At 41.3% G+C, this 26,166-nt stretch overlaps 1 protein-coding gene across 5 annotated transcripts in view; it reads left to right on the forward strand.

The window, feature by feature from the left end:
• Positions 1-26,166, forward strand: part of TTLL5 (tubulin tyrosine ligase like 5) — a gene marked incomplete at both ends in the record, with an annotated part of 288,021 nt that overhangs the window by 233,390 nt on the left and 28,465 nt on the right. For 3 of the 5 annotated variants that reach the window (XM_079699036.1, XM_079699037.1, XM_079699038.1), the window contains 2 exons: positions 17,896-17,978; positions 22,016-22,137. In XM_079699036.1, coding sequence (XP_079555162.1) covers positions 17,896-17,978; positions 22,016-22,137 — 205 coding nt within the window. Of the gene's footprint in view, positions 1-17,895; positions 17,990-22,015; positions 22,138-26,166 lie in introns of those variants that run through there. The other 2 variants (XM_079699035.1, XM_079699039.1) reach the window with 2 other exon arrangements.

Genomic DNA, 26,166 nt, shown 5'->3' on the forward strand with positions numbered 1-26,166 from the left:
ACAGAGTGCTGTGATAGATTAGTAATGTCTGATGTTGAGCGTAGTGAATATGCACGCCACATATTTGTCATACCTGAACTAAGCTTCCATCTCTAGAAGTTAGAAAAGGGTCAATAAAACAAAGCTAAGAAAAACAGATCAAAGGAAATCAAGAAGAAAGCAATATAAACTGAAAAGCAAGCAGAAAAATTAGTTAAATCCAAAACCTTGTTTAGTTCGGGGTAGGGGGACAGGGAAGGAGAAAATAAACACAGTTCTGCCAGAAAAATAAGAGAATAAAAAATAGAAGTTTTTAAAAGTAGATATAGGGGATATTGAAAAATTATGAGGACACTGCACACAATCGTATGCTACTAAATTTTTTAAACTAGATGAAAGATAATATTTTGAAAAATATGAACTATCAAAATTGGTTCTTGAATAAAAAGAAAACCCAAGTAGAACAAGGTAGAAGCTTTCAAACTATCCAAATGGGTTCTTAAAGAAATAGGGTACACACATAGGCCTAGGAAGCAATTTTAAAATATCATCTCTAAAGTAGTTCTTTGAACCTTTTTCCTGAAATATTTGGAGGCTTCCAGCTGCCTGCAAGGTAAAGTTGAGAGTCCTTACTCTGGACATTGAAGCCCTCTGCTGTATGTCCTCTGTCCTGTTTCCAGTCTGCTTCACACATGGCTCCATTCATCGTTCCTACCTGCTCATGTCATGCCCCCTGCGCAGAATGCCCTTAACTATCTTGAATCTAAGTCCTGCCTTTTATTCAACATCAGGTTCTAATTTATCATCTTGATGCAGCTTGACCAGATGCCCCATTCTCAACTCCTCAGCTGACTCTTCCATCTGCCTCCTTGTCTTATTTTTCTTTTTCATATGTGTTCTGCTTTTCGTTAAGTCTATTAGGGACAGATATCTTGTCTTCATCCTTTTATCATATATATATTGAATGTGCACTGCTGTGCATTGCTCTAAATATTGGTGATGACACCAGTGGATGAGACAGACATGATCCCTCTTTTCATGAAGGTTGTTTTTGAGAGACAAGAGAGAAGTTCAGCCCCTGATATAGCTTATATTCATGATAAGTTCTCAGGAAATGGTAGTGAAGGAGGTGGTGGTGAAGATAGAGATGGTGGCAACATAGCATTTTGCATGAAGGTGAATGCATCAAGGATCACTAAATAACAGTTATCTCTTCATTAGTTATTTAGACCATGTAGAGTAGTGTATGGGAGGCAGTAGAGTACAACTGCTAATATCCCAAGATTTCAAATTAGACTTGAATCCTGGCTTCTTTACTTAATTGACTGTTATTTAGGGATACCTCTAAGCTTCTGTTTTGTTATCTGCAAAATATTACCTATGTCGTGGAGCTGTTCTTAGGATTAGAGGAGATCATGTATTTCCCTGACATATATTAAGTGTCCATTGCATGCTGGTTGGTGTAGTTTATAATTCCTGCTGCCGTTATTGTTCCCTGTTAAAAGAAATCTCACTTTTGTTGTTAGTAAACTGATATTCATAAGTATGATTTGGCTCTAGCTAGCAAGGCTATGGAAATTCACACACATTCTGATTTCCTGAACACTAATAACTCTAATGACTACTGAAGGCAAAGGCTTAGTTTCAAACAAAACAAAAGATTAGATTTGGACTTACTGACTTCCAGTCAAGTTGGCTCCGTAAGTTCTCACTTAGTATTCCACCTCTGCTTCAAATAGCAGTGATAGATAAAAAGCTTAAAGAAGAAAAAAGAAACAAGGAAAGCATCTCCTTGGCCCCAAAGTGTACAGAAATGAATAGCAATCAGTGAATGAGGCTGAAGCAACAAGTTTTCTGAGCCCTGCTATGGAAGCAGGCAGTGGCAGCCTGGAGCTCAGCTCTTGTGGCATACTGGGGCCTGAGAGTACCCTACCCAAGAGGAGAGACTCATTAGTAGAAAATAAAACAGTGATTTTTTTCAACTGGAGATGATGTTGCCCCCCAAAGGACATTTGACAATGTCTGGAGTCATTGGTTGTCATAATTGAGCAGCGGGGGAGGGGTGTTGCTACTGGCATCTAATGAGTAGAGTCTAGGGATGCTACTAAACATCCTGCAAAACACAGGACAGTTCCCCACAGTGAAGAATTATCCAGTCCAAAATGTCAGTAGTACCAAGCTTGAAAAATCCTGAGCTAAAGAATGCACTGGGCTCTTCTACAGGGAGACTGACAAAGCTGACATGGACCCCCTGGCTGAGGCTCCATCTTTATATAAGGCTATAGGCCTACAGAGTTAGAAAGATAATGAAATACCCTTACAACTGTTCATGTCTCAGAACCCACCTGGATTTCTATTTATCTCTGAGGCAGGGGCACCAGAATACCACTGTAAAGTCTGGTTCTGGACTGGGGTCAGGGGGACTGGGTAGAGGCAACTGTAAAGTCTTCAGACAGGGAGGGGTGAGCAAATAGGGAGACAAAGGGGGGAAATGATTTCTGTTCAAAATGAGCCTGCAAACCAAAATTCTAAAACGCATGAATAAATCTAATATTAAGAAGGATTGCCAGCAGAATCAGCAACTGGACCATGAATTCCTTGCAGATGAAATTAATATTTTTGAATGGTCAGACATATTAGATCATGTATCTAGCAGTATCTTGTGGAGCAGGACATGTGACTCTGATAGGAATATCAGAAGAGAGAGCTGAAGGATAGATGAACAAGCAATACTTTAAAAAATAATAACTGAGAATTTTCTGGAACGGGAGAAAGATATGAGTCCTCAGCTAAAAAAAAAATCATTTCTTGTACCAAAATAAATACACCTCCAGACACATCATAGTGACAGTGCAGACCATCAAGCATAAATGGGGAGTCTCACGTATTATCTGAAAGAAAACTCACTTTAACTACAAAGGAAAACAGAATACCAGCATTCTTCTCTTCAGAAGTAATAAGTGGCAGAAGACAAGAGCTAATAGCTTTACAGTGTTAAGGTAAAGTAACTTTCAGTCTATAATGTTATATATAGCTAAATTGTCATTCAAGAAAGAAGGCAAAAAAATAATAATTTGAGGGCTTCCCTGGTGGCTCAGTGGTTGAGAGTCCGCCTGCTGATGCAGGGGATACGGGTTCATGCCCCGGTCCAGGAAAATCCCACATGCCACGGAGCGGATAGGCCCATGAGCCATGGCCACTGAGCCTGCACGTCCGGAGCCTGTGCTCCGCAACGGGAGAGGCCACAACAGTGAGAGGCCCGCGTACCACAAAAAAAAAAAAAAAGAGACATACCTAAAGTAAAATCTTGCAGAAAGGTCAAAGATTGGAAAAAAGGTAAACCATGCAATATTAATTAGAAGGAAAACTAGTATAGCCATAGATAAAATGAAATTAAGCAAAAATCATTGACAGGGATAAAGAAAAGCACTTGTATGCACTTAACTTCAAAATATATAAATCAAAAGCTAACAAAATTATTTAAGAGAAATTCACAAATTATCATGGTGAGTGATTTATTTAAATATACTTCTATCAGTAACTGATATGTAACTCAAACAAAGATTTCTGAAGATTTTGAATATTTGAAATGGAGAATTAACAGTTTGCTTTACTAAGTGGCTTTTGATCTTTTTTGACCACCACTCATAATTTAAAAATACATTTTATATGCAACCCAGTAAAAATATCTCTATGTATGTATATGAAATAAAAGTTTCACGAAATACTACTTCCTATCCTTTTTATTTATTTATTTACTTATTTTTCACAGACATTATGCACTGAAGCATAATTACACATGAAAACGCTTGAGAGAGTGTACCTAGTCCGTAAAGTTGGTGATGATCCTATTTCTCTCGCTGGGATTTTAAACTCTCACTAGGATATGACACTTTGGAACTATAAATTTCATAGAAAAGGTGAAGCCATGGAGGCCAGAACAGTTCACACCAACTGACCCATGGTCATAACACCCAAGAGAGAAGAGCCGTAGTAGTTGTTCATGTTCATTCAGGCTTACCCAAGTCTTCCTGACTGGATCTCAAGTGAGATAGTATAAAGTGCTGGCTCCTTCTTTATTGAAGAGTTTGATATTTCAGTCTCAAGATGTTATTTCTGAGACTTGAGAAGCTAGTTCTTGCGAACAGCCTCACGAAAGAAACGGTACTGGGTTTAAAGAAAGACTGTGATGTGTGCTATAATCTAAAGACTTGTGTTTTAGAAATGACTTTTATTTTTTTAACATCTTTATTGGAGTATAATTGCTTTACAATGGTGTGTTAGTTTCTGCTTTATAACGAAGGGAATCAATTATACATTTACATATGTTCCCATATCTCTTCCCTCTTGCGTCTCCCTCCCTCCCACCCTCCTTATCCCACCCCTCTAGGTGGTCACAAACCACCTAGCTGATCTCCCTGTGCTATGCGGCTGCTTACCACTAGCTATATATTTTATGTTTGGTAGTGTATATATGTCCATGCCACTCTCTCACTTAGTCACAGCTTACCCTTCCCCCTCCCCATACCCTCAAGTCCATTCTCTAGTAGGTCTGTGTCTTTATTCCCATCTTACCCCTAGGTTCTTCATGACCTTTCTTTTTCTTAGATTCCATATATATGTGTTAGCATACGGTATTTGTTTTTCTCTTTCTGACCTACTTCACTCTGTATGACAGACTCTAGGTCCATCCACCTCACTACAAATAACTCAATTTCGTTTCTTTTTATGGCTAAGTAATATTCCATTGTATATATGTGCCACATCTTCTTTATCCATTCATCTGTTGATGGACACTTAGGTTGCTCCATGTCCTGGCTATTGTAAATAGTGCTGCAATGAACACTGTGGTACATGACTCTTTTTGAATTATGGTTTTCTCAGGGTATATGCACAGTAGTGGGATTGCTGGGTTGTATGGTAGTTCTACCGGTAGTTTTTTGAGGAACCTCCATACTGTTCTCCATAGTGGCTGTATCAATTTACATTCCCACCAACAGTGCAAGAGTGTTCCCTTTTCTCCACACCCTCTCCAGCATTATTGTTTCTAGATTTTTTGATGATGGCCATTCTGACCGGAGTGAGATGATATCTCGTTGTAGTTTTGATTTGCATTTCTCTAATGATTAATGATGTTGAGCATTCTTTCATGTGTTTGTTGGCAATCTGTATATCTTCTTTGGAGAAACGTCTATTTAGGTCTTCTGCCCACTTTTGGATTGGGTTGTTTTTTTGTTATTGAGCTGCATGAGCTGCTAGTAAATTTTGGAAATTAATCCTTTGTCAGTTGCTTCATTTGCAAATATTTTCTCCCATTCTGAGGGTTGTCTTTTGGTCTTGTTTATGGTTTCCTTTGCTGTGCAAAAGCTTTGAAGTTTCATTAGGTCCCATTTGTTTATTTTTGGTTTTATTTCCATTTCTCTAGGAGGTGGGTCAAAAAGGATCTTGCTGTCATTTATGTCATAGAGTGTTCTGCCTATGTTTTCCTCTAAGAGTTTTATAGTGTCTAGCCTTACATTTAGGTCTTTAATCCATTTTCAGTTTATTTTTGTATATGGTGTTAGGGAGTGTTCCAATTTCATACTTTTACATGTACATGTCCAGTTTTCCCAGCACCACTTATTGAAGAGGCTGTCTTTTCTCCACTGTATATTCTTGCCTCCTTTATCAAAGATAAGATGACCATATGTGCGTGGGTTTATCTCTGGGCTTTCTATCCTGTTCCATTGATCTGTATTTCTGTTTTTGTGCCAGTACCATACTGTCTTGATTACTCTAGCTTTGTCGTATAGTCTGAAGTCAGGGAGCCTGATTCCTCCAGCTCCATTTTTTGTTCTCAAGATTGCTTTGGCTATTCAGGGTCTTTTGTGTTTCCATACAAATTGTGAAATTTTTTGTTCTACTTCTGTGAAAAATGCCAGTGGTAGTTTGATAAGGATTGCACTGAATCTGTAGATTGCTTTGGGTAGTAGAGTCATTTTCACAATGTTGATTCTTCCAATCCAAGAACATGGTATATCTCTCCATCTATTTGTATCATCTTTAATTCCTTTCATCAGTGTCTTATAATTTTCTGCATACAGGTCTTTTGTCTCCTTACATAGGTTTATTCCTAGATATTTTATTCTTTTTGTTGCAATGGTAAATGGGAGCATTTTCTTAATTTCACTTTCAGATTTTTCATCATTAGTATATAAGAATGCCAGAGATTTCTGTGCATTAATTTTGTATCCTTCTGCTTTACTAAATTCATTGATTAGCTCTAGTAGTTTTCTGGTAGCATCTTTAGGATTCTCTATGTATAGTATCATGTCATCTGCAAACAGTGACAGCTTTACTTCTTCTTTTCCAATTTGGATTCCTTTTATTTCTTTTTCTTCTCTGATTGCTGTGGCTAAAACTTCCAAAACTATGTTGAATAATACTGGTGAGAGTGGGCAACCTTGTCTTGTTCCTGATCTTAGTGGAAATGGTTTCAGTTTTTCACCACTGAGGACAATGTTGGCTGTGGGTTTGTCATATATGGCCTTTATTATGTTGAGGAAAGTTCCCTCTATGCCTACTTTCTGCAGGGTTTTTATCATAAATGGGTGTTGAATTTTGTAGAAAGCTTTCTCTGCATCTAATGAGATGATCATATAGTTTTTCTCCTTCAATTTGTTAGTATGGTATATCACATTGATTGATTTGCGTATATTGAGGAATCCTTGCATTCCTGGAATAAACCCCACTTGATCATGGTGTATGATCCTTTTAATGTGCTGTTGGATTCTGTTTGCTAGTATTTTGTTGAGGATTTTTGCATCTATGTTCATCAGTGATATTGGCCTCTACTGTTCTTTCTTTGTGACATCTTTGTCTGGTTTTGGTATCAGGGTGATGGTGGCCTCTTAGAATGAGTTTGGGAGTGTTCCTCCCTCTGCTATATTTTGGAAGAGTTTGAGAAGGATAGGTGTTAGCTCTTCTCTACATGTTTGACAGAATTCGCCTGTGAAGCCATCTGGTCCTGAGCTTTTGTTTGTTGGAAGAAATTTAATCACAGTTTCAATTTCAGTGCTTGTGATTGGTCTGTTCATATTTTCTATTTCTTCCTGGTTCAGTCTCGGCAGGTTGTGCATTTCTAAGAATTTGTCCATTTCTTCCAGGTTGTCCATTTTATTGGCATAGCTTGTAGTAATTTCTCATGATCCTTTGTATTTCTGCAGTGTCAGTTGTTACCTCTCCTTTTTCATTTCTAATTCTATTGATTTGAGTCTTCTCCCTTTTTTTCTTGTTGAGTCTGGCTAACGGTTTATCAATTTTGTTTGTCTTCTCAAAGAACCAGCTTTTAGTATTATTGATGTTTGCTATCGTTTCCTTCGTTTCTTTTTCATTTATTTCTGACCTGATCTTTATGATTTATTTCCTTCTGCTAACTTTGGGGGGGTTTTTTTGTTCTTCTTTCTCTAATTGCTTTAGGTGCAAGGTTAGGTTGTTTATTTGGGATGTTTCATGTTTCTTAAGGTAGGATTGTACTGCTGTAAACTTCCCTCTTAGAACAGCTTTTGCTGCATCCCATAGGTTTTGGGTCGTCATGTCTCCATTGTCATTTGTTTCTAGGTATTTTTTTATTTCTTCAGTGATCACTTTGTTATTAAGTAGTGTATTGTTTAGCCTCCATGTGTTTGTATTTTTTACAGATCTTTTCCTGTAATTGATATCTCGTCTCGTAGCATGGTGGTTGGAAAAGATACTTGGTACGATTTTAATTTTCTTAAGTTTACCAAGGCTTGATTTGTGACCCAAGATATGATCTATCCTGGAGAATGTTCCATGAGCACTTGAGAAAAATGTGTATTCTGTTGTTTTTGGATGGAATGTCCTATAAATATCAATTAAGTCCATCTTGTTTAATGTATCATTTAAAGCTTGTGTTTCCTTATTTATTTTCATTTTGGATGATCTGTCCATTGGTGAAAGTGGGGTGTTAAAGTCCCCTACTATGATTGTGTTTCTGTCGATTTCTCCTTTTATGGCTGTTAGTATTTGCCTTATGTGTTGAGGTCCTCCTGTGTTGGGTGCATTTATATTTACAATTGTTATATCCTCTTCTTAGATCAATCCCTTGATCATTATGTAGTGTCCTTCTTTGTCTCTTCTAGTAGTCTTTATTTTAAAGTCTATTTTGTCTGATATGAGAATTGCTACTCCAGCTTTCTTTTGATTTCCATTTGCATGGAGTATCTTTTTCCATCCCCTCACTTTCCGTCTGTATGTGTCCCTAGGTCTGAAGTGGGTCTCTTGTAGACAGCATGTATACGGGTCTTGTTTTTGTATCCATTCAGCCATTCTGTGTCTTTTGGTGGGAGCATTTAATCCATTTACATTTAAGGTAATTATCAATATGTATGTTCCTATTCCCATTTTCTTAATTGTTTTGGGTTTGTTACTGTAGGTCTTTTCCTTCTTTTGTGTTTTCTGCCTAGAGAAGTTCCTTTAGCATTTGTTGTAAAGCTGGTTTGGTGGTGCTGAATTCTCTCAGCTTTTGCTTGTTTGTAAAGTTTTTAATTTCTCCATCAAATCTGAATGAGATCCTTGCTGGGTAGAGTAATCTTGGTTGTAGGTTTTTCTCCTTCATCACTTTAAATATGTCCTGCCACTCCCTTCTGGCTTGCAGAGTTTCTGCTGAAAGATCAGCTGTTAACCTTATGGGGATTCCCTTGTGTGTTATTTGTTGTTTTTCCCTTGCTGCTTTTAATATGTTTTCTTTGTATTTAATTTTTGATAGTTTGATTAATATGTGTTTTGGCATGTTTCTCCTTGGATTTATCCTGTATGGGACTCTCTGTGCTTCCTGGACTTGATTAACTATTTCCTTTCCCATATTAGGGAAGTTTTCAACTATAATCTCTTCAGATATTTTCTCAGTCCCTTTCTTTTTCTCTTCTTCTTCTGGGACCCCTATAATTTGAATGTTGGTGCATTTAATGTTGTCCCAGAGGTCTCTGAGACTGTCCTCCGTTCTTTTCATTCTTTTTTCTTTATTCTGGTCTGCAGTAGTTATTTCCACTATTTTATCTTCCAGGTCACTTATCCGTTCTTTTGCCTCAGTTATTCTGCTATTGGTCCCTTCTAGAGAATTTTTAATTTCATTTATTGTGTTGTTCATCATTGTTTGCTCTTTACTTCTTCTAGGTCCTTGTTAAACGTTTCTTGTATTTTCTCCATTCTATTTCCAAGATTTTGGATCATCTTTACTATCATTATTCTGAATTCTTTTTCAGGTAGACTGCCTATTTCTTCTTCATTTATTAGGTCTGGTGGGTTTTTACCTTGCTCCTTCATCTGCTGTGTGTTTTTCTGTCTTCCCATTTTGCTTAACTTACTGTGTTTGGGGTCTCCTTTTCGCAGGCTGCAGGTTTGTAGTTCCCGTTGTTTTTGGTGTCTGTCCCCAGTGGCCAAGGTTGGTTCAGTGGGTTGTGTAGGCTTCCTGGTGGAGGGGACTAGTGCCTGTGTTCTGATGGATGAGGCTGGATCTTATCTTTCTGTTGGGCAGGTCCTCGTCTGGTGGTGTGTTTTGGGGTGTTTGTGGCCTTATGATTTTAGGCAGCCTCTCTGGTAATGGATGGGGCTGTGTTCCTGTCTTGCTAGTTGTTTGACATAGGGTGTCCAGCACTGTAGCTTGCTTGTCATTGAGTGAAGCTGGGTGTTGGTGTTGAGATGGAGATCTCTGAGAGATTTTCGCTGTTTGATACTATGTGGAGCTGAGAGGTCTCTTGTGGACCAGTGTCCTGAAGTTGGCTCTCCCACCTCAGAGGCACAGCACTGACTCCTGGCTGGAGCACCAAGAGCCTTTCATCCACACGGCTCAGAATAAAAGGGAGAAAAAATAGAAATAAAGAAAGAAAGAGGCTAAAATAAAATAAAGTAAAGTAAAATAAAGTTATTAAAATAAAAAATAATTATTAAGAAAAAAATTTTTTTAAGTTAATAAAAAAAACGGACAGACAGAACCCTAGGACAAATGGTGAAAGCAAAGCTATACAGACAAAATCCCACACAGAAGCATACACATACACAGTCACAAAAAGAGCAAAAGGGGAAAAAATAATATATCTTGCTCCCAAAGTCCACCTCCTCAATTTGGGATGATTCGTTGTCTATTCAGGTATTCCACAGATGCAGAGTACATCAAGTTGATTGTGGAGCTTTAATCCGCTGCTCCTGAGGCTGCTGGGAGAGATTTCCCTTTCTGTCCTTTGTTCTCACAGCTCCCAGGGTTCAGCTTTGGATTTGGCCCCACCTCTGCGTGTAAGTCGCCTGAGGGCATCTGTTCTTCACTCAGACAGGACGGGGTTAAAGGAGCAGCTGATTAGGGGACTCTGGCTCACTCAGGCCAGGGGGAGGGAGGGGTACGGATGCGGGCTCCTATCCTGTTTAAAATGCTGATTGTGTCCCCTAAATTGATTTTACAACCCCCTTATGAGTCACAACTCACAGGAAAACATTAATAGCCATGCACAGACTCCTGGGCCCAAAAGGGATAATATACATTCTTTTAAAGTATACGTGGAATATTTATAAAACTGCAGCACATACTGTGTCACAAATGAAGGCTCCACCCGTTTCAAAACATCAATATCACACTCTATAACTATAATAAATATACTTAATTTAGAAATAATAAGATCTTTTTTTAAGGCCTATGTGTTTGAAATTTTTTAAATAGAGTATATAATACTCAGTTGTTAAAGAGGTAGTCATAATGAAAATCATAAAACATTTAGAACTGAATGGCTATGAAAGTATGACATATCAAATTTGTGGGATAGCCAAAACTGTACTCGAAAGTAAACTTGTAATCTTAGATACATGTATTACAAAGTCAGGAAGGATTGAAAATCAGTGAGTTAATCATTTAACTTGAAACGCTATAAAAGAAACAATAGAGTAAATTAATAAAAATAAAATAATAAAAATATAGAAATCACTTAGAACAGCCTGGCACATGGGAGAACATGAGAGAACAGTGCCTCAGTCAGTGTCTGGCACATGTTAGGTGTTCATTAAACACTTGGTGCAGGAATGAATGAAATTGACAGCAGACAATAGCAAGGCTTACCTCTGCAATGACTAATAAATAAGAAAAAGAGAAAGTCCCACATAAATAATATTAGGGATAAAAAGGAATGTAACAGGAAATATGATGGATTAGATAATGTGTAGTATGTTTATAAAATGAGCCCTGTGCACCACTACTGCACACAAGTTGACTTCACTAAGTGTTTCTTAAATTGGTTTTGGAACCAGACCCACATTAACAATGTTCTAATTGTTATTTGCTAAGGAGTAGCATGTTAGCTTCTGTTTGTGAAATGCATATGTAATCCCTGGACAGCATTACACAAACACTTGTGTGCACGTAGGTATGTTGTAAGGAAAATTATAAGATATTTAATCTGTGAGTAAATGTTCGCTAAGAAAAGTCAAAGTCTTTTTTTTGGAATTCAGTTCTTTAACCTAACTTGCATCTTAGGATTTCCTCTGTCCTTTGAGAATTGAAAAGTGGTTGATTGTCACCGGTATTTTATAAAAATGATCAAGTTTGAGGGTTTTTCTTTTCAGGACCTTCACAGATGCCACCGTGGCCACTTGCCACACCCTGACAAGATCAGCATTTCTCCCTCTACTCTTTCTGTAGAATCTTGAGCATTTTCCTTTTGTGGGTCCTTCCTTCTACAGAATGGTCATCCCTGATGTGGTGACATGAATCCAAGATAGACTTTCACTAAACCAGTGAAATAGAAAACTAGTACCTCTGTGTTAGAGATGTGGAAAGCCTTGAAATATAGCACCAAACCACAGTCAACCTTGTGAAGTAATGAACAAAACAGATCTTAAAGAAAGAATATCACTTTCAGGAAAGCTTCCACTGATTAAAATAATGGCCTGGGGTGGGGTGTGGGGAGGAAACCACAAATAAAGGAAATACAGACCCATGAAAAGACACATCACCCTTACCAGCAAAATGGATAATGGGGGTTTTACTCATTATAACCCTCCTTGGTGATGGCATGTTATATAGGCCTGCTGTATGGTGTGGTCTTGATGCCAGTGGAACTGCTAGCCAGCCATTTGATCAGCTTGTATTCCCTAAGTAGAGACTTGCACTACAAGAAGTCTTTCAAAATAATAAATGCAATATTTATTAAAGACAATATTTCCACTTACAGAGATAGGATTTGTTTGTAACATATTATTGAACAACTTCTTAGAAAGTCCCAGAAGAGCTGTTTCCCCTCAATGCCCATATCAGGATCTTTCTTGGGCTGCAGGAAAATGGAAGAGGCAAGAGGAGTAGAGAGAAATGGAGCAAGTGAATTGAATTCTGGGTTAGGAAGTATATATTTAATTTTTAAGGAAACTCTTTAGGTACTAGCTATGAACATGTCCCAAGGAGAGTTCCTGCCTTCATGGAGATGTCACTGTTAATGGAGTTCTTCTAATTCTTCATTGCTGCCATATATGGCCACATATCTTATTTCAGTTTTTAAGTGGCTCCGTCAATCAGGAATCCTGCCCTTCAGCAGCTTTTGATAATTAGAGACAGTTCACCTGCAGAGAAGGGTCTGAACTAAGCCCTTTACCACAGCTGAGATTGTAGTAAGCCTCTAGCACTCAACCTTTGACTACATCTCTTTTCCGTCTCCTAGAACTTGCACCATTTTCGAGAATAACAATTAAGGAAAACTACAGGATCAGATAGTCATACCTAGCACTCTTCTTGGTTTGAACTCTAACTTTTGTGTGATATAAAGTTAACGGCAGCTTTCTCGTCCCATCTTTTCAGTATTTCTCACCACAAAACTCTTGAACTTTTTTTTTTTTTTAATTTATTTTCGCTGCTCCAGGTCCTAGTTGTGGCTTGCAGGCTCTTAGTTGTGGCATGTGGACTCTTAGTTGTGGCATGCACGTGGAATCTAGTTCCCCGACCAGGGATCGAACCCAGGTCCACTGCATTGGGAGCGGGGAGTCTTACCCACTGGATCACCAGGGAAGTCCCTGTATACTTTTAAACTCATTTTTCTGAATTCATCTTTAACCACCTCTTTGTATTCCATTTGTACTGTGATTAGAACACCACAGGTAATGTAGCTGCATCCAACACACATTTAACTTTGCACATTCAGCTATTCAGAGAGAAAGAGAAAGTACAATTTCGATAGTGGCTGATTCTACTTGATATTCCCCTCAGGACAAGATGGGAGATGCATTCTTCTCTTATAGGAAGAGCATCCCACTGTACTATGTGTAATTCTCATGCTTAAAGACGCATATTCTATATGACAAGACAGCTACTTCATTTAGTGCACAGTTGAAGAAACAGTGATTAATTCTGATGCTGACAGGGAAAAAAGATGTGTATTAGCTTTATTAAGAGACAGCTTGTCAATCTCAAATGAGATCTGTCTTCCAAAGGGAGTTTAAGAGTAATTCTGACTGATTTTGATTTCTGACTGGTAGGTTGCCAATAATTACCTTTGACTTCAATAGCAAATCGCTGTTAAGTTGTAAGTTCTGAATATCTGTGGTCATTCTTCTACAGTTTAGCACCAATAATCCATACTGAATTAGAATCAATGAGTCACGCAACTTAATATTTTTAATGTAGATAGGCTTATAGTGAATGCAAAGATTGTCAATATTCCTAAGTAAAAATAACAATACTAGTAATAGTTAATGTTTATTTCACCCTTAATGTAAAACCCAACACTGTACTAGGATATGCTTTACATCCACCATCTTATTTAATCCTCAACAACCCTATGACGTAGGTCCTGTTACCTTAATGTTAAAGCCCAGTAACAGACTTAGAAACAACCAAGGGGGGGACTTCCCTGGTGGTGCAGTGGTTAAGAATCCGCCTGCCAATGCAGGGGACACGGGATCAATCCCTGGTCCTGGAAGATCCCACATGCAGCGGAGCAACTAAGGCCGTGCACCGCAACTACTGAGCCTGCGCTCTAGAGCTCATGAGCCACAACTACTGAGCCTGTGTGCCACAACTACTGAAGCCCACGTGCCTAGAGCCCGTACTCCGCAACAAGAGAAGCCACCACAATGAGAAGCCCACACACCACAAGGAAGAGTGGCCCCCACTCACCACAACTAGAGAAAGCCAGCACATAGCAACAGACCCAACACAGCCAATAAATAAATAAATAAATAAATAATTTTTAAAAAAGAAAGAAAGAAACAACCAAGGGGACATATACATACCTTTCTATGTAAATACTTCCTAAAACACAAGTACTTTCAGGAAAGCAGCAAAGAATCATTGCAGAAGCAGATCACCAAGTGCAAATTAACATACAGGCTCTAGACAAGCGATGTTTTAAAAGTTCTCATTTCGGAGTGGTTTGTCCAGAAGTTGGAACATATTTTCCCAAGGAAATGATGTTATCACAGCAAAAGCATATTTACCCATGATGTGCCTAAAGTTGTAATAACATAAACCCAAACCATTTTGTGTACCAGTGTCTCTATGGAAAAATTTACTCTGAGTTTCCACTTGGATGTCTGTGGACACATTTCTCCTCCACTGGGGAGAAGGGGACCTCGTGCGAGAAACAGTAGGACCGTTCGAAATGTTCAAAGTTGGAATCAGCAATGGCTCCTGAGGCCTGTGGTGGGAGTTGCTGGAGGGGGGAGGATGGAAGAGTGAGTAGAACTGGGTACAGAGGGGACACAGGGGCAGGAGATCTTGGGTGAGGAACAGGAGGAAGCCTAAAAAGGTGAAGGGTGGGAGAGGAATTCCAGAGAGGGGAGGAGAAAGAAGTCACTAGCTCTAAACCCCCAGGGGCTCTTCTCATGCCTCCGGAAGCTTTCTGTTCCCTGCCCATATTCTACTGCCTCCAAAATTTCACCTGCCTGCTTCCCTTTTTACTGCTAACGCTAGGGCTTCCTCCAGGACACTGAGATCAGCCCCGTAAGTTTTCTTGCCTTAGCTGCTCCTAACACAAGTGAATGGGCCTTTGGGTTTTTTAACTTTTATAAAGGAAAGAGCCCATCCTAGGCCCTCCAGAACTTTTCCTTTTTCACTTGGACCTGGAAGCGCAAATATCGGCCTACAGATGCTTTGGATGGTTTTTTGGGGTCCATAAGGGGCTTAAATAAATTGCATAAGCGTTCCAGATGTAGCTCTCCAAGACTGAGGCTTGGGAACAGGGGAAAAGCCCTCTGCCCCTTTCTCTCCTTTTTGCCTCTGTGGTTCCCCTGTCCTCAAAGCAAAAGTGGAAAGGAGTGGGCAGTGCCCAGATCGAGGCTCGCTAGAGGGGAAGGGCTGTAAGACAGTGTGATCCTTGCATCGCCGCTGGGGTGTGTTCTCAAGTGGCACATCTCCATCAGGGGTGTAGGGACCACCTGGACACCTAAGCCTCTCCTAGCACTTCCCACCCCACCTTCCTCTACTCACCAGTCAGTGTTTCCCTGACTTCTCTGGTGATATGAATCACCTGGGCACCTGGGGAGCTTAAAACAAGCCTGAGTTCTCAAGGCCTACCCCAGACCACTGAATCAGAATCTCCAAGTGAAGGGCCTGGAAAGCTGTGTGATTGACAAGCGAGCCCAGGTGATTCCCGTCAGGGATGTTTGGCAAACACTGCCTGACTAACCACCACACACGCGCACACTTTGCTGGTCTTTAAAGGCTCCTACGACATTCTAAGCCCCTTTCTGCCTCAGAATCATTATATGGACATTTCTTCTCCGTGAAAGGCTCTTTCCTGTTCCCTGCTCTTGGCTAATGCCTGCTTCTCCTGACTTAATGACATGCCTGAAGCACGATTTCCTCAGAAAGGCCATCCTTGACCACTCTCCTCACCATGTACACAACTAAAGGTTTTTATTTAGTTAGTTAAAATTTCATTTATTTATTTATTTAAATTTATTTATTTATTTATTTTTGGCTGCGTGCGGGCTTTCTCTAGTTGTGGCCAGCGAGGGCTACTCTTTTTTTTTTTTTTTTTTTGCTGTACGCGGGCCTCTCACCATTGTGGCCTCTCCCGTTGCGGAGCACAGGCTCTGGACGCGCAGGCTCAGCGGCCATGGCTCACGGGCCCAGCCGCTCCGCTGCATGTGGGATCTTCCCGGACCGGGGCACGAACCCGTGTCCCCTGCATCGGCAGGCAGACTCTCAACCACTGCACCACCAGGGAAGCCCGCGAGGGCTACTCTTCATTGCAGTGCGTGGGCTTCTCATTGTGGTGGCTTCTCTTGTTGCGGAGCACAGGCTCTAGACACGCGGGCTTCAGTAGTTGTGGCACGCAGGCTCAGTAGTTGTGGCATGGGAGCTCTAGAGTGCAGGCTCAGTAGTTGTGACGCACAGGCTTAGTTGCTCTGCGGCATGTGGGATCTTCCTGGACCAGGGCTCGAACCCGCCCTTGCGTTGGCAGATGGATTATTAAGCACTGCGCCACCAGGGAAGCCCTATTTATTTATTTTTTGAAGAGGTTTTTTCTTTTGGCCGCGCAGCGTGACTTGGGGGATCTCTGTTCCCCGACCCGGGAGGGATTGATCCTGGGCCACGGTGGTAAAAACCTGAATCCTAACCACTAGGCCACCAGGGAACTCCCTTTCTCCTCACCATCTAAATCAGGTTCTCTGTTTCATTCTCTCATAACACCTTGTGCTTTTTCTCTGTAGCATTTATCACACAGTTTGTTTCTTATGGATTTGTCAAATGCCTACCTCCTCACTAGCACCAAGCACAGGAATGCTTAATAAGTATTTTTTGCTTGAGTGAGTAAATGGAAAAATAGTGTTGGGCGAAGGTACTAAAGGTTGGGTTGGATGCTGCTCAACAAATAAAGAACTGAGTATGAGAACTTGAATCTCCCAGGTAAAATTGTTACATGTCAGCTAAAGTCAAGGTAGATGGGCCCAACAAATAAGTGTATTAATGGGGCAGTGGGTGAGATTACTTCAAAAAATATTTATTAAGTACCTAGTATGTGCAAAATGCAATATTAGGAGCTATGGATACAACAGTGAATGAGACTGAAGCAGTCTCTGTCTTCATGGAGCGCACATTCTAGCAAGGATGACTGCTGTTAAGCAACCAGTTACACGGTTCTATAAATTTTGTAAATCCAATGAAAGAATGACAAAGCTGTAAGAGCCTATAACAGGGAGACCTGGCATGGTCTGTAGGGCATCAGGCCAGTCATAGAACTTCTAAGACAAGTGGCTGTGGAACCTGTGCCCGAAGAATCTAATATACTCTGTCCTATCTCTTGTCAAAGGTGGCACGAGGGGAGGTGCCTCTGTATATGGCTTCTCAACCTCGGCACAGTTGACATCTTGGACCAGAATATTCTTTGTTTTGGGGCACTTTCTAGCGCACCGTAGGAAGGGCTTAGCACCATTCCTGGCCTCTACCCACTGGATGCCATAGGCCCCGCAGTTGTGGCAACCACAGATATCTCAACATCACCAAGTGTCCCCTGTGGGAGGGTGGGGGGAGGGAGCCAAATCTGCCCCCCTCCCTCCCCCAGTTGAGAATCACTGCTCTACATGAAACTTTTTTTTTAATGTCTTTACTTATGATTGATCCAAGTCAATACCAGGAACTTAATGTAGTCATTCAGTAAGTATTTGTTGAATGCTTAGGCACTGGGGACACAGTAGTGATCAAAGCCCGTGCTTTCTTGAAGCTGTGTTCCAGTGGGGAGAGATGGACAATACATTTTAAAATATGTAACATTTCAGAAGTAGGGGATAGGTTGGTCGTAGAAGTTCTTTCTGATAAGACGACATTTACTTGAAAGAAGAAAGGGAATGAGTGGCAACACCAAAAGCAAGAGGCAGAGCCATTGCAGGGCTGTAGTTGGCCTCACCTTTCTGTCTGCAGGTCTCACCAAGCTGCTTGTGTTTCAGAGCGTCCTCCACAGAAGGGCAGCCGGACGGACTCCAGAGCAGCCTTAACTCTGCAGCCTTTGTGCCCGTCACCAGCTCCACAGGTCAGTTCCGGGTGGGACAGCGGGCAGGGTCTGGGCCAGCAAGTTCTCTCCTGCCTCTGAAGAGAGCTCCAGCTCAGAGAACGAAGCATCCGGGCCTCTGGAGCACTGGCAAGTGGGCATTTTGTTACTGTCTTCTTCCAAATGACAGCGACATTTTAGGATGAAATGGTTTTCCAGAACTAGTGTGGGGTAGGTGAAATTTCCCCGTCTGGTAGAATGTTATCAGATTTGCAGCACTTAGTAAAAAGCCTGTATTTGACTGGTGTTTTACTGTTTCTGTGGTATTTCCACATGTAGTATCTCACACTAAATCCTCACCACAACCCCTTGAGGTATAACTTTGTCACCTCCACATGAGGAAACAGAAGCTCAGAAAGTCAAGGGGCCTGTGGGAGACGATCCATGCATGCAGAGCTGGAGCTGTGGTCTAATCTGCGTCCTGTCATGCTAATGTCATAGTCTGTTGCCAGGTAGTTGCTGAGGACCTCAAGCCTCTCAACATAGAAGTCAGGCAGCATTGGTCCAGGGATACTTTTCTGTGAGTAATAATTCATAAAAATACACTACTAGGTAATCAGAAGATTGAAAGCAAATCCACTTGGATTCAACTCAACAAGTGTTTATTTTTGAGCACCTCCTTGGAGAAAGTAACATCCTGGGCACTGGGGTGCGTAAAGGGTGAACTAGACAGTCCCTGCTGTCAGGGAACCTAGAGTCTCGGAGAGAGGGAGGTCAGCGGGAGCCTGCTGTGTGGGGTGGGGACGGATATCTGGCGCTGGGGATGCAGAGAATAACAATAGACAGCCTTGGCTGAGCATCGCTGTGTGTCAGGCACACTTCTGAATGCTTTACATTTGTTCACAAAACATGCATATAACATAGGAGCTGTAGTCCTTGTTTTACGGCTGAAGAAATAAAGGCACAGACAGATTATGAAACGTTATCTCAAATCTCACAGCTAGTGAATGGTGGAGCAGTATTTGAACCCAAGGGCCAACCTGGCCCCGGCTCTTTAGGGATTGGAGAGGACTTCCTAGAGGAAGAAGCATCTAAGCTGGGGTTTGACTGTAGACAGGTCAGCTGGGAGAGGGGAAGTGTGGGGTGGAAGGAGTTCCAGGAAGAGGGAACAATGTGGGCAAAGGCCAGTTGAGGGAAGGGGGCGGGTGGTGAAAAGGTGCTGTGTTCAGGGAGCCCTCGTGCTGAGGACTGGAGCCTGAGCCGGGAGTGGCAAGAGAATAGGCTGCAGAGGTAGCAGGGCCAGGCTGTGAGCCGGGGAGGGAACTTGTTCTTGAGAGCAGTAGGGAGCCTTCAAGGAGCTTAAGGGCAGGTGCAAGGGTGTGTGTGTGTGAGTGTGTGTGTGTGTGTGTGAGTGAGACGTAATACACCTTAAAATGATCACAAGATCGCTAAGGAGCCTGCTTAGTTTGACTGTATTATGGGGATAATTTCCTGTACCTCATAGGCTTACTGTGAGGTTTCAAGGAAGCAGTAGACAGAGAAAGGCTCTATAACTGCACCCAAGTCAGGTAATAATATGAAAAGAGTATAAAGATTTTGTTTTCCACTTAAACTCTTCGAACCTGAATTCAAGAAATATTTGATGGGTATATAAATCCCCCTTTCCCCAAAAAAAGAATTACTAGAAGATGGTAGTTATTTTTAAGGAAGTTAAATTTCCACTTTGGAACTATTATGGCCTGAGAAGTGAGTGGCTAAGAGACCCATGGACTAGTTGGAAGGGTTTCCATGAGAGACAGCTTTTAGAGCCTCTGTAGCTCTTCAGATTTGCTGAGGCTGGAGAGGCTTACAAAGCTTAGGAGATCCAGGAAACCTGCGTTTTTCATTTGTGTGTCTAATTGATACATTAAGTATGGAATTGAAGTCTTTGCGTGCACTCTGGGTGGGGAAGTTGGAAATTCGAGGGACAGCTGGGTCATACTTTCAGCATCTTGATCATGAATTAGTGTTTACCGACTGTTGACGGTACTTAGAAGCTTTTGTAACAGTTGTACTGAATTTGGCATCAGTATAAAACCACAGAGCAAGGAGAAGTTGGACTTCTCCCTGGCTTCTACTATCTATCGATATTTTCTCCCTGCTTCTACCTTAAGATAAGTGCATTATTCTTCTCATCTTGTTTAGGTAGCCTGCTGTTTACTGCTGTTGTCTCCAAATGACTCTGGGCCTCTAAAGTCCTTTGAATTTGTTCCTCTTCTGTGACTTTCCTGGTGTTCCTGATCCTTAAAGAAATGCTGATGAACATGATGTAGCAAGCAAGGTTCAGGCATTGTCCATACTTCCCAATAAATGTTTTACCTTAGCAACATAATAATAATTAACCCTGTTAGAGTTATTTATAGAGCTAGTAAATAACTAGCACTTCAGTGTTTTACCTACAAATTATCTGTTTTTCTTTATTACACATAGATTTAAAGGTGTTATTCTAGGGGTTTAGAAGCATGTCCTTTAACAGGGAGAAGGTTAGGTTGCTATTAAAAACATTTTTCTTTAAACCCACAAGAAGGAAGAACAACCCCTATAATAAGTCAAAACGTTTACACAGCTCTCTGAGAGCTGGGAAGTTTTGCGTGTATAGGAATCACTAAACTGACAATGAATGGTATTTAGCCCCTGTCTGGTCTGGTTAACTCAGTTATTGAGTCCGTGAATATAGCAAAAGTCTGCTTCCTGACCCCCTTGACCCTTCCTTAAGTCTAGCCCAACCAGGCCTTCAAGCTGTGCGACCTTGTTGGTCAGGTAGTCTGAATGAGATAGTGGTTCATCCCAGGGCGCTGTTGAAAAGCAGGTCAGTCCTTTCCCGCTGATGGTGGCCTAGTGGCATTCTTGTTACTATGAACATTAAATGAGGTAGTGAATGTGAAAGCTCTTAGCAGAGTGCCTGGAATGCTCCATGAGTGTTAACTTTCCTTGACTTCCCTACCTCAGGCTATATATTCTGTGTTTGCTATAGAAGGGGAAGGTGTAGCCTCAGCAAATTTGGAAATTTGAGAAGGAAGCTGGGGTGAGGGCCTTTGGCTCAAAGCCAAAGCCATCGGCCTGCCTTCTGTATAACCATGGTGTTCTTCTTGAGGTCTGAAGTGGTGATGGTGAACTAAAATAGCAGAGAGCAACAGATTAGATAACTGGCATTTCTCTCATGCTGATTTGATGGTGTAAACTACCATTGTTGTAGGGCCTGAAGCCATACCAGCTGCCCTCATCCCAGCCGCTTAGCTTACGCCTAAGCTTTTCCTGTCCTGGAGCCCAGCCTCTATATGCACTCCGCCCAACTTTTTTTTTTTTTTTTTTTTTTTTTTAAGCTCTTGTAGATCTATAGTTGGAGGAAGGGACCATACCACCTTTTGAACACCAATGCTGGATTTCATTTACAAGGAGTGAGAAGCAGTGTCCCCCGTTAAGCATTTATCATTTTGGACCCTGGTAAAATTCAGGGTAGCTTTATGCTCTTTGCATGGGGACAAGGCAGCAGCACATCAGTCTGCCTCTGCCTGCCCACTTCGTTGTCTCTAAGTGAGACAACAAGAGGAAGGAACTTATTTTAATATAAAGTAAACCCAGTGGAGCCCAAACCCTAAGGATCTAGAAATCACTTTGACTTTCAAATGAAATTATTTGCCTGGCAGCTCTCAGCAGAGTGACCTATTTTCACTATCAGATTCTTGTTCTTTTCACATGCATTGTATAGTTGTTGGAGATCCCGGGTGGATTTGGAGTATAATAAATTAATAATAAAAATAAACTCTTGAGATGCTTGCCCTAGTGTCTTATACCCTTTATTGCTCCCAGAACGTTCTTCTCTCCCCAGAGTCAAAGGGACAAGCATTTGGGTCTACTACTCACTTTTAATGCTGTTAGAAAGCGAGAGAGAGAGGATGGATTTGATGTTTGGCAGGAAATGGCGCGCCAGCATCGGGGAGAATGATGATCCCCTAAAGTCTGATTTTAGATTTGACCTCTTGTCCTTTCAGCCAAGATTAAATAAAGTGTTAAGTGGGGATTTTTTTTACATTTTTCAGGATCTTTGGATGCTCCCCAAGTTATTTTCGCCAGATCCAAACCCTTGCCCACACAATCTGGAGCCCTTGCTACAGTTATAGGACAGAGAAAATCTAAGTCGGTGAAGTCAGGGCCAATTTAAGGTAACAGTAAGAAATAAGAGCATTTTTTAAATTATAACTTGCTGACTTTACGCCACAGCAAGAGACTTAATAGCTGTCAAGAGAAGTGATATTTTCTCAAAATGACAAGGAAATTGGCATTTTATAAAACCAAAGCTCAGAAGGACTCGCCAAATCTGTGGGTCCAACTACTGCTAGCTTGCTTCTATGTTGACCTACCAGTAGGTGGCACTGTGGCAGTAAGAAATTTCCTTACTATTATGGAGGCATTTGATGAAAAGTATGGGGACATTCAGGCCAATCAGAGAAAGAAACTAAAGCCAAAATTGAGTTATTCACAGGTAAAATGTAACAGACTATACTGAAAAGCATGACATTTGAAGATCAAATTACAATAGCATCTAAAGAGAATGAATATTTTTTATTAAAGATATTTATTATTAAAGAAGGCTTTTTAGACTACCGTTGGATAGTTTGTGAACTGGACTTTCAGCTAATGGGAGACAGGCAGGGAACACATTTTTTAAAATTTTTTTGTGAGATTGATTAAGCTTCTTTCTGAGTTACTCAATATAAGCATATACTATAATTGGCAACAAAACGAACTATAAACCCCATCCTACCACTCATCCAAAAAAAAGCTCCTACATTAAAGAAATGGCCTGACTTGATCATGTGAGGCTGTACCCACACTTCATCAGTGCTACCCCCAGTATTTTGTTCCCAGCTATCGCCTTCAAAACTTTCCAGAAAATTCAATGAAACTGCAAAGTTTTGATGATTTCTTTCCTCTTTGCTCTACCCTACACACTAAAGCATTAATGGCACACCTGCTATGAGCTTAATACTCTTCTTACCTCTAGGGGAATATTTATAAACTTATTTGAGAAGCATTATTCATCAAACTACCCCAGGAGAGCAAAGGAGGGAGGAAAATTATTTACCCACCACAGGATTCATTTACATTGGATCAGAAAGCTTCAAATATCTTTCCCCAGCCCATCTAAACTCTTTCCAAAAAGGAATGAGAAGAGAGAAGGGAACACCAAATCCATGGCTTGGTCATCTACCTACCAAAATGTACCAGAGAAACTGAAAACAACCAGAGTTCCATTGGTAATACTTAACCAGTGGTCCTTTAATCCTGATACTAAGCAGCCTATCCAGTGATGTGTTCATCACTAATAACATATATTATAGAAAGCGAAAGCAAGAAGGTCAATATTTCCTTTAGGAGACTGGCAGCCAGAAGAATGAATATGACATCAAGCTCCAAACCAAACCAGCAGCCTGCCAAGAAGTACTAATGTCCATCCGTTTCCAGGACTGTGAGACTTGGACTTGCCTCAGTTGTAATATCACTTTCCTTGAACCTATTTCACTAGTATCCCTTACAATCCACCCAGAACATTACATGGCAAAATAGGATCATCAGCAAAAAAGCCTTGGGAAAGAGCCCATCTCTCAACACTTAAATCTGTGTTGCAAACACAGCCCCACTGAGCCTGAGCTGTACATTAAGGTGGGGGATGCTGTACTGAGGTTGGTGAGACCACATGCCAAATGTGTGTGAACCCAGAGACAGTGGGTGCAGCATACTGCTGGGAGACTCCAGGGGCAGGCCTGGCAGATGGCAGATGGCAGTGGGCTGCCTCTCCTTGATCAGGGGAGTTAGGTAGTTTACGAAGTGAAGAGGCCAAACCCCAGAGTCCACAGCCCATCACCCAGATGCATGCTTTATTTTTGTTTAAATGCAGTGTAGACAGAATCACTGCTTGGGCAGAGATCCCTTCATCCCCTCCACAGTCATGAATGAATGTCATCACCAGCTGTGACAGTCCTAGAACCTCTTCATGTACGGGTTTAGAGAGGCAGTCGGGTTAAATTCAAGGATTTGACATGTGTTTGCCTAGCATGTTATATATAAGACTGACAAAACATCAGTTGTTCTTATCAAAGAAAGAGAGAGAGGTGCTGAAGGGTACTGGGGACTCAAGGCTATTTAAGACCCCCACTCTGCTGCCCCAGGCAAGTGTCATGTTTAAATATATGCATTATTCTGTGTCTTCTTGGATTCTTTATTGTCAATTTGACGTCCATTCATCCCAGAGTCAATTATATTAACTATATTTTCTGTATTCTTGATGCTTTGGCATTTGGGGACCTTACAGCCTGCCCCTGCCAGGCGAGCTAATTCCTAAAGATAATGACAACTTGCCCACAAGCATGCCTTTCACACACAAACCAGCCAATCCCGCATTTATATCCCCGACCACCTCCTTATCTAACTCTCACATGGCAAGTCAAAATTTCCCTTGCCCTAAATCACTCCAGGGCCAGGAGCCAGGCAACTAGAGACCACCCCTATAGCCCAAAGCCCGCCAGAATTATTTAAACTAGCCAGTCTTAAGCTGTTTACCCTGCCCTGCCTAGCCTTTCCCAAGGAAACCCTAAATAAGGCTCTGGCCTAGACTTTCCCCTCACTCCTGTCTTCTGTCTCCTGAGCACGCTGGTGTTTGCCCCTGTGACCCTGCGTGGCGTGCAGTGACCCCCTCTCTGGGACCTGCAAGTAAAATCAACTTCTTCCTGCCAGACCTCGTTCTTACATCCTCCTTGGCCGTGCGGACCTTAGCACACCCTACCCGACATGTACGTTCTTAGAACAGACATCAGCAGGAAGAATAACTTTGATTTGTAGTGCAAGGAACCAGGAAAAAATCTGAATCAATTAGGTTTGTATCACCCAGTTCTAAGCAACTGGTCACAGTACTTACTTCATTATAGGCTGTATTGCACAAGTGATGTTTTAACAGTATGTGTTTTGCTAGTCTCAGTCTGGCTGCAGCCACACAAGAAGGATGTGGATCCCTCTACATGGCAAGATCACCTGGCTGCCAGCCACTGAAATTTCATGCCTTCCTGTCCTGAGGCCTCTTTCATTTCATTTAGTAACTCTTTCTGCATTCAGCAACAAAACTCAAACATAGCTGAACAACCTGGTTGGAAATGGGGGAAGAAACAGCCTGGATTTCAGTTTGTGGGGGGAGAAGGTGGGTACTTCTAAGAACCCACCCAAAGGGAGTTCATTTGCCTTAAAGAAAACCAGGGAACTCTATTTCTGAAACAGATTAAGAAATGGACTACTGAGATAACATTTGAAAATTGATATTGTCTCTTGCTGAGCTGGCAAAGCCCCAAGAGAGGAGTGATGATTCTTCAATTGTTAACAATTACTACTTTGTTACAAAGAGACAAGGGAAGTGCATTGGCTCCTTTCTCAACTTATGTTTACGTTACAGAAGCACACATGCCTCCTGGAAAAAATGCCTGGCACCGTGCATTGTTAGAGTCTTACCTACCACTGCATCTTGTAGCAGATTTGTGCTGTCCTGTGTAATATCCATTCACTTTGAGTGGAAAAAGATCCTGTTTATTCTTGTAGTCCTGAATTGGGCAAGTAACCAGTATAACGTTGGCTTACTCTGGGAGTCTTTATACTTATCACTACAAGTTATCAATCTATACTCTGTGGTTATTCATCCCATGAACCCACACATCGTGCTTCTAGCTTCAATGAGATGCTTGTTATAGGGACATACCTTTGCTTTACCATCCTTTTATCCGTAGGACATAATTGCCCCTAAAAGTTCTAAAGAAAGAAAACAGCATGCTAAGCCATGCCTGTCTTTGGAAAAAGCAAGTTTTGCCCATGGAAATATTTACAGCTCTGCTTGCCTGATCTGTAGAATTTGAACTGGGTCGCAGAGTGTAGGTAGGTAATGCAGGGCGTGGAGAAAGGTGACTTGCAGTATATTGCCCTGTCAGCATGATTGGCATTGGTATTTATTCTGTATTCTTTCAAGTTATGATTATAAGGCAAAAGACTCAGATTCTCTTAAGTCCCCAGAATGAAGAGCATCACTAGTAAAACAACAGTCTCCTATAGTTCTTTGTTCTTGCCTTTTGGACATGCAAGTATGTCCATTTAGGGCTTCTGTAAGTATCAAGGAACCCTCTTCTCTTGAAACCTAAACCCAGGATAACTAGTT

The sequence above is a fragment of the Hyperoodon ampullatus genome, assembly GCF_949752795.1.
Source record: "Hyperoodon ampullatus genome assembly, chromosome: 3".
Lineage (NCBI taxonomy): Eukaryota > Metazoa > Chordata > Mammalia > Artiodactyla > Ziphiidae > Hyperoodon > Hyperoodon ampullatus.